Raw genomic sequence first — 7,500 nt, forward strand, 5'->3', positions numbered from 1 at the left:
ATGGCTCTTATTCTAAAGGGGATGTGTTCAGTTGTGGGGACTGTGCAGAGCAGGAAGTGGGAGGTGCCTGAGGGGCTCGGCGCAAGGCCCACTGGGTCTGAGTCTTTCTGCATTCCGACCTGATATCCAAGGACCTTTCTCCCTACCCACCACCCTTATGGAAACCCTTCTCTTTTAACAAGCAACACAAGAAGTCAACCAATTGAAAGCATTTGGTTTAAAAAAAGAAAAATGTATTCTGGTTTGTATTTTCACCCCCTCCTCCTTGCCCCGACTCTTGTGTGAACACGCACACACACACGGATCACAGGCACACGCACTCCAGTCAGGGACAGGAGATGGTCCTGGCTGTCCCTCTGGAGCTGACTGGACCAGGATGTAACCACTCACTGGGCCTGCACGAGGTATCTGGGTATGAGCTTCTGGATGGGCGCTTCCGACAAACCAAAATAAAACCAAATAAATTAAAATCGCGAGAAAAGCAGTAAGCAAAAGAACGCCTGGAGACATGAAGGCCGTGGCAGGTGAATGGGAAAGCCCCGCTGTTCAATAATGGAGAAGAGAAAGCTTAGGAGGGCTATCTCCCCTTCCATCTCGGGGACACCCCCTCGCCCTGCCTTGGTGCAGGAGGTCTGACCAAGGGCGGGGGCCTGGTGAGAGGAACTCCACATGAATGAACATAAAGGATGGTGCAAAGAAAAAGAAGCATTGCAAATAAAAAAAGACATGTAACATGTGCCTACCATTTTCCAGATAAGAAGGGGCCGTACCTTCTGACGGGTCGAGGCGGCGGGCCCGCCTCCCATGTTTGGAATTGTTGTGCACAAACATGTTGTCTGACACGGCCAGCACGTGGCCGTCCACGTTGACTGTTGTCGATACAACAACCTGCAAAGATGAAGTGGATTTGAAAATGGAGTTGGCAAAGGAAAGCACAGCCCCCTGTTAGGCAAAATAAAAGCCATCTTAAATACTGCAGAGCACAAGGAAACTTCACGTGTTCCTGGACACTGTTGATTGATGTGTGTTCACAGCTTTTTTGGCTAATGGGGGTGGGTGGGTTGTTTTGTTTTGTTTTGACTCAAGATTGCTTCTCTTCAAAACCTGCTCCACTAATTACAGTTTAATCTCCTATTATGCTAATAAGTGAATTCAATTCAGAGAAATATTCTTCTAGCCATTAGCTTCAGAAACACCCCTCTAGCCACTCATTTTAAAGCTGCTGTTTTGATTGATCTGTTCACATATTGATTAGATAGTTTATCTAATTGAAATGAGTTCACTTGAGACCGGCCTCCCTTGAAGAGCTGGGAAGATTCAGAGTTGCCCCAAAAAGGCTTCATAAATCAGGAACATTCCTACTGCCCACATTTTATCAGGAAATGATCCCTGGGTCAATTTTACAATTACATTTAATGTCTGGTAATGAACTTTTTTGCATCTGAAAAGACCGAGTTGAATATGAATAGTGGTGGTGTTTTCAATCCTGGAAAGGTCTCCTTTCTCAAGTCCATTGCAAAGGCTGGCAAGGACCCTGGGATACCAAGGGAATGTCCTCTCTGTTTCGGTGAGAGGCTTCCATTCTTAGGTCCAGGCACAAAGGATGTCTAGGGAAGAGATGACGCATCAGGCCCTCTGAAGCCCTCGGCTGCCTTGTGGTAGAGGGAGAAACAAAAAGGGCCAGGCAGGGATGGCCTTGCAGACTCCATAGACCTGCCCAGGTGAGCTTGCCACAAACATCCAGAAATGGTACCCCTGAATGGACCCAGGAACCAGGAAATGACAACCTGGCCCTGAGTTTTCTCTAACAGAGGGGGTGCATTCATCCCGGACTAGCTGGAGCTGCAAAGATCTGAGGCCAGGTTTCATCTGGGTCTTGCAGAAGCACTCCTGGGGCTTGAGCCCAGCTCTGACCTGAAGGAGGTGTGGCTCTCTGCTACAGTTTGGGCATACTCGGCCATGTCTTTGGGTCAGCACCACCCGAGGGAACCACAGCCCTACAGAGAATTGTGCGGCAGGTGCAGGTGAGTGGGGAACCTGAAGGGGCTCCTAGTCAGGGTTCACCTTCCCTGCAAGGCCCAGACAAAACACACCATGCAAAATGAGCTTAAAAGCAAGGCCACCGTAGGCCTTAGTGAATCACGCCATCTCAGTTTGGGTCAGCACATGTAAGGAATCCCCTGCACCAACATAATTGGGAAAACCATGGGGAGGGGCGCACAGGGGGTATACGGGCGATCTCTGTACTTTCTGCGAAATTGTTTTGTAAACCTAAACTTCTCTAAGAAAAATAAAGCCCATTAGTAAAATAATTAAACTAGTTACCTAATACAAAATGAATACAATTCATTGTATTCAATGAGTCATTGAATATAAAACAATTAAAAGCAAACATACAAGTAAGTAGTATTTTAAGGGGCTTAACCAATAAGCCAAAGCTATACGTTTATATATGAATACATGTGTGAGTGATTTTGTTTTTTGAGACAGAGTCTCGCTCTGTTGCCCAGGCTGGAGTGCAGTGGCCCAATCTCGGCTCACCCTAACCTCCGCCTCCTGGGTTTAAGCGATTCTCCTTCCTCAGCCTCCCAAGTAGCTGGAATTATAAGCTCTGCCACTGCACCTGGCTAATTTTTTTGTATTTTTAGTAGAGACAGGGTTTCATCCTGTTGGCCAGGCTGGTCTCGAACTCCTGACCTTGTGATCCACCCGCCTCAGCCTCCCAAAGTGCTGGGATTACAGGCGTGAGCCAACGCGCCTGGCCGGCTTTTTCATTTTAAATCTCAGACTCTACAAGACGATGACGCAGCAGGGGCAGTACACACGGCATCCCACCCAAGCGCCCTCATCAGGGGCAGCTTCCCTGGCATTTCTTCCCCTTGGCCACTGCCAGGATTGTTGAAGTCACAACAGTGTCAAGCCACCCAGAACCTCAAAAGGTTGTAAGTGCTGCCCCAGCAACCCAGATCCAGCCTTGGGTATCTCAGCACCTTCCTTTTTTGACCACTGCCCCCTGACTTTGCCCTTTGCAGCCCTGGTGGGAGATGGCTTTGCTGCCCCTTTAGTATCACTAGTGGGCCTGGCAGCCTCTGCCTGGAGGAGCCAAGGTCTGTTCCTGGTCACCCAGGTGCCCACCTCGTGGTCTACCTCCCAGGACCAGCCCTGGGCGTTGAAGATACTCTACAAATCCATTATCTGCATATGATGCAAAGATGCATAACTAACACTGAGGTGCAGACTTAACCCTTTTTACATTCCTAAACATGATAGGTTAAAGAAACATGAAAAAGTAAAAACAAATTTAAAAAGTTTTTAAAGACACAGGCTTTACTGTCACCTACATCTAGGTCAGTCACAAAGGGAAAAGAGTGTAGTTCAGCAGAGTCTAGACAGCAGGCAAGCTGTGCTCTGTGCCTCACCTGGGCCGGCCCTGCAGAGCACCTGCAGAAAGCTGCTGAGACTCTGAAAGCAGCTGAAACTATCGTGTAAGCCCTGCCATCCTCCTAGGTCCAGTCACACCTTCTGAGAGGCATGGGGCTCAGCTAAAGAGACCAGAGGAAGTTCTAGTAACTACGGGGTCTGCAGTCAACCACGAGATCACCTGTGGTCATGTTCGGTCATCGGTGAGACAAAGAGGACACAGTCCCTCAGCCCTGCGTGACCTCCATTCTGCTTAGAAGGATCAGTATCACCAGTGCCCTGTGAAGCCTAGTGCGTGACAAATGAAAGCAGGCCCAACTGTTTGCAGGGAACACTGTCCCCAGCTGCAGACATGAAAGTGGGCGGGCCCAAAGAGCCCGCCTCCTCTGACCAGCTGACCGGGCAGGCACGGAGACAGATGTCACGTGATCCACTACAGGACTGAGGCGTAAGTTAAATTTCTGAAAAACGCTTTGAGCTATTTGATGGGAAAATTGTGTAAATCCCAAACAGGGATCATTCTGCTCCTGGGTCATTCATCCAAGCTAGTGGTCATCTCTATTAGCTGCCAAATTCTTCTCTGGCTGGTTTTGTATCCCAGCCCAGAATATTTTTACAGTTAAAATTAGCAAAATCATCCAATGTGTTTACCCTTAAGTAGCTTCCTAATCATTCACAAAAAGGCAAGAAAAACATGAATCTATCATAATGGTACATACATCTATCACAATTCATCTCTGAACCCCCCAGCCACCCCCTCTGTATCCGTCTTTTAGATAAAATCTTCTGAGGCAAACCAGAGACAGGACTTAGCCTGGGTTTAGGAGCCGACTAGCAACTAGGCACGGAAGGTGGGCAGTAAGAACGCAGTAAACCTCAGGGGAAGGAAGCCGAGGCCAGGAAGACACTCTAGCAGTTGCAGAGGTCTATACTAAGCAGGTGCAGATCCCTCTATGAGGAGGGGCTCAGATCTGGAGTATTCCCAAAAGATTGCATTATAGTTCTCCTCCCACTGAAAATCAGTCCATCAATCAATCCCAAAAGAAGCACTTCTGGGCCGGGCACGGTGGCTCACGCCTGTAATCCCAGCACTTTTGGAGGCCAAGGCAGGCGGATTACTTGAGGTCAGGAGCTCAAGACCAGCCTGGCCAACATATTGAAACCCCATCTCTACTAAAAATGCTGAGTGTGGTGGTGTGTGCCTGTAATCCCAGCTACTCAGGAGGCTGAGGCAGGAGAATCCCTTGAATCTGGGAGGCGGAGGTTGTAGTGAGCCAAGATCGCACCACTGCACTCCAGCCTGGGCTACAGAGCAAGACTCTGTCTCAAAAAAAAAAAAAAAAAAAAAACCTTCCACATGGCCATGTTTTCAAAGCTGATTTCACTCTGTTGTGCCCACATTGGACTTGATGAATCTGGCATACTGAATATACCAGATCATTCTTAAAGCATTTTATTTGCATATTTTTATCAAATGCACCAATTCTAGTTTGCTTCCAAGCCCTTAAAGAACTCAAGAGTACTTCCTGAACAGTTGCAAAATCAGAGAATTCAAATTTCATATGAAAAGTCAGGACCACGGTCCACGTGTCTTTGAGAAATGTATACCTGGAATCTCCGCATATCTCGAGGGTTGCCTGCATTCTTCAAACAGTTCTGATTGCACTTGAGGAAAAACTTTAGAAAGAATCTATAAAAAATACAAAAAGATGATATTTATTAGGGTTATCAGACAAAAGACTCAAACTTTTTAAAAGACACTCTTGGCGGGGAGGAGTGGAGACTCAACCTCACCTCCCTCTAGGGGGCAACATTGAGAAGAGGCTCTGAAAGAGGCGGGGAGGAGGCACCCAGAAATAGCCACACAGGAGAGCAGCGAGTTGCATTTGCCTTGAGGCTAAGGATGTCCAAGCTTTATGATGATAGCTGTGACTTTCGCATTGGCATTTCTTGGCTCGATCTTTGCACAACTGCCCATTAACCATGGGGGAAACATCCACCCCAGACAGGCCTACCGTCTCCAACCACTAAAAAATGAAGGATGCCTGGTTAAATTTGAATTTTGGATAAGCAAAAAATAATGTCCCAGAGCATACGCCTCAATAAAAAATTGCTGTCCACCTGAAATGGAAATTTCACTGGATGTGCTATATCTTATCTGGGCAACCCTAATTCCAGAGGCTACCACTGCCTAAGCAAACATACTTCTAAATACGGGTTTTAAGAGTTACAGTAGCGCCTGTAATCCCAGCACTTTGGGAGGCTGAGGTGGGTGGCTGACTTGAGGTCAGGAGTTTGAGACCAGCCTGGCCAACATGGTGAAACCCCATCTCTACTAAAAATACAAAAACTAGCCAGGTGTGGTGGCACACACCCATAATCCCAGCTACTTGGGAGGCTGAAGCAGGAGAATCACTTGAACCCAGGAGGTTCAGTGAGCGGAGATCGCACCACTGCACTCCAGCCTGGGCAACAGCCAAGGCTCTGTCTCAAAAAAAGAAAAAAAAAAAAAGAGTTACAGTAGGTACAGCTCTTAAGAAGCAATTGGGGGGCTGGGGCAGGAGAATCACTTGAACCCAGGAGGCAGAGGTTGCAGTGAGCAGAGATCGCGCCACTGCACTCTAGCCTGGGCAACACAGCGAGACTCTGTCTCAAAAAAAAAAAAAAATCTAAGAACTGATTGGGAGGCATATTGTTTTAACCAAGAATTCTTGACGCGGTAATGAAACTATTGCTGAGGCAGAAAGCAAGGAGCAGCACTCTGCAGGGCTGGAGAGGTGAGGCTGAAGCGAGCGTATTTCCATTTCCTGCCATGCCTTGCCCTGACGTTTCATGGCATGAAGATTCAGGGGTCCTGACAGTGTGTTGAGATGCTGTGACTAAAACGTCATCATGTTGCCCTCCCCATTCCTGCATGCTCAGTGACACCGCAGGAGAGCTGGCTTCCAGTCTGAACTCAAAGAGCCTGGGAAACGGGCTCTACCACCACCTACGGGAAAAGAGGGTTGGGGGGTCTCTTCCTGTGCACCCTCCACCTCAACTTGAAAAGGCCACAACCAAGAGGTCCCAGAGCTTGGGTCTGTGCGACATACCCACTCTCTGCAAGCGGCCAAGCATCCTGTCCAGCAAGGTCATCAACACAAACCTTTCTCTATTTTCTCCCAAACTATCGTCTGTCCTACTTGGTGATTATTAATTTTTGATGAAGTTTCACACAATTTTCAAGGTTCCTTGCTGGCAATTAGAATATCAGAAAATGAAAAGACTCGACTGACCAAGACCCATCTCTCTAAGTGCACTCCCAGCATATCCCGGATGACTTCTTACTGTGGCAGAAGAAAATCCAATTGATGGGGGAAAGAATGGCGGCCACTTAAATTTTCTTGCATACCATGAGGCCTCATCATTTTAGGCCAGAATTTACATCTTTTATTAACTCACCTCACCTATACACTTAGCTCACAATGCCTCTTCACACCATCTGCCATCAGCATACAGTAAGTCACTTGATATTCCACCCACCAATTTTTCCTAACAACCACTGTGCAATTAAACTCCACACGTTCTGCAGCGAGGTAAATTAGGCGCACCTGCGGCCACCCTGCATTTGAACTGCATCAGAAAGGGCCTAACAAGGTGAGGGTGCCACAAAGTTATCGTCCTGTCAGGCAATTAGGTTTTCACTTCGGGGACAGCAACACGGTGCAATTATACCACACATTACCACCCGGCTAATCTTCGGAGCAGGCGCCGGCCCGAGAAGCTGCTCATCTGCAAATCTACCTGCAAGGAGCCATCTCCAGGAGCTTTGTTTGTGATTTGAGAGATATTTTCCCCCTCCAGAGAAGGTTTCTTTAAATTTCTTGATGTCTTTCAGACAGTTCACCCTTTTACCTCCAAGAGAGCAGAGCGGGTTTTGATGGTACCCTAACTAGCCCTCACTCAGCACTGTCATGAAGAGCTGGGTTTGGCATTCTTAGGCCTTAACTGTCATCCTCTGCAGAAATCAGCAGGACAAAGTTGGGTCCTGGACCCCAGAAACATACTAAGCATACCCAGGGTCAAGTCAAGCAGGTGCAG

General features: G+C 47.8%; 1 protein-coding gene across 24 annotated transcripts in view; it reads right to left on the minus strand.

The window, feature by feature from the left end:
- The window catches only part of EBF3 (EBF transcription factor 3), a 138,435-nt gene that overhangs the window by 37,794 nt on the left and 93,141 nt on the right, over positions 1–7,500 (minus strand). For 13 of the 24 annotated variants that reach the window (XM_074003078.1, XM_045361749.2, XM_045361752.2 and 10 more), the window contains 2 exons: positions 5,029–5,110; positions 744–888 (listed from right to left, as the gene is read on the minus strand). In XM_074003078.1, the coding sequence (XP_073859179.1) occupies positions 744–888; positions 5,029–5,110 (227 nt within the window). The remainder of the gene's footprint in view (positions 1–743; positions 889–5,028; positions 5,111–7,500) is intronic. The other 11 variants (XM_074003080.1, XM_065521617.1, XM_074003079.1 and 8 more) reach the window with 1 other exon arrangement.

This window comes from Macaca fascicularis, chromosome 9 (genome assembly GCF_037993035.2).
Source record: "Macaca fascicularis isolate 582-1 chromosome 9, T2T-MFA8v1.1".
Taxonomy (NCBI): Eukaryota; Metazoa; Chordata; class Mammalia; order Primates; family Cercopithecidae; genus Macaca; species Macaca fascicularis.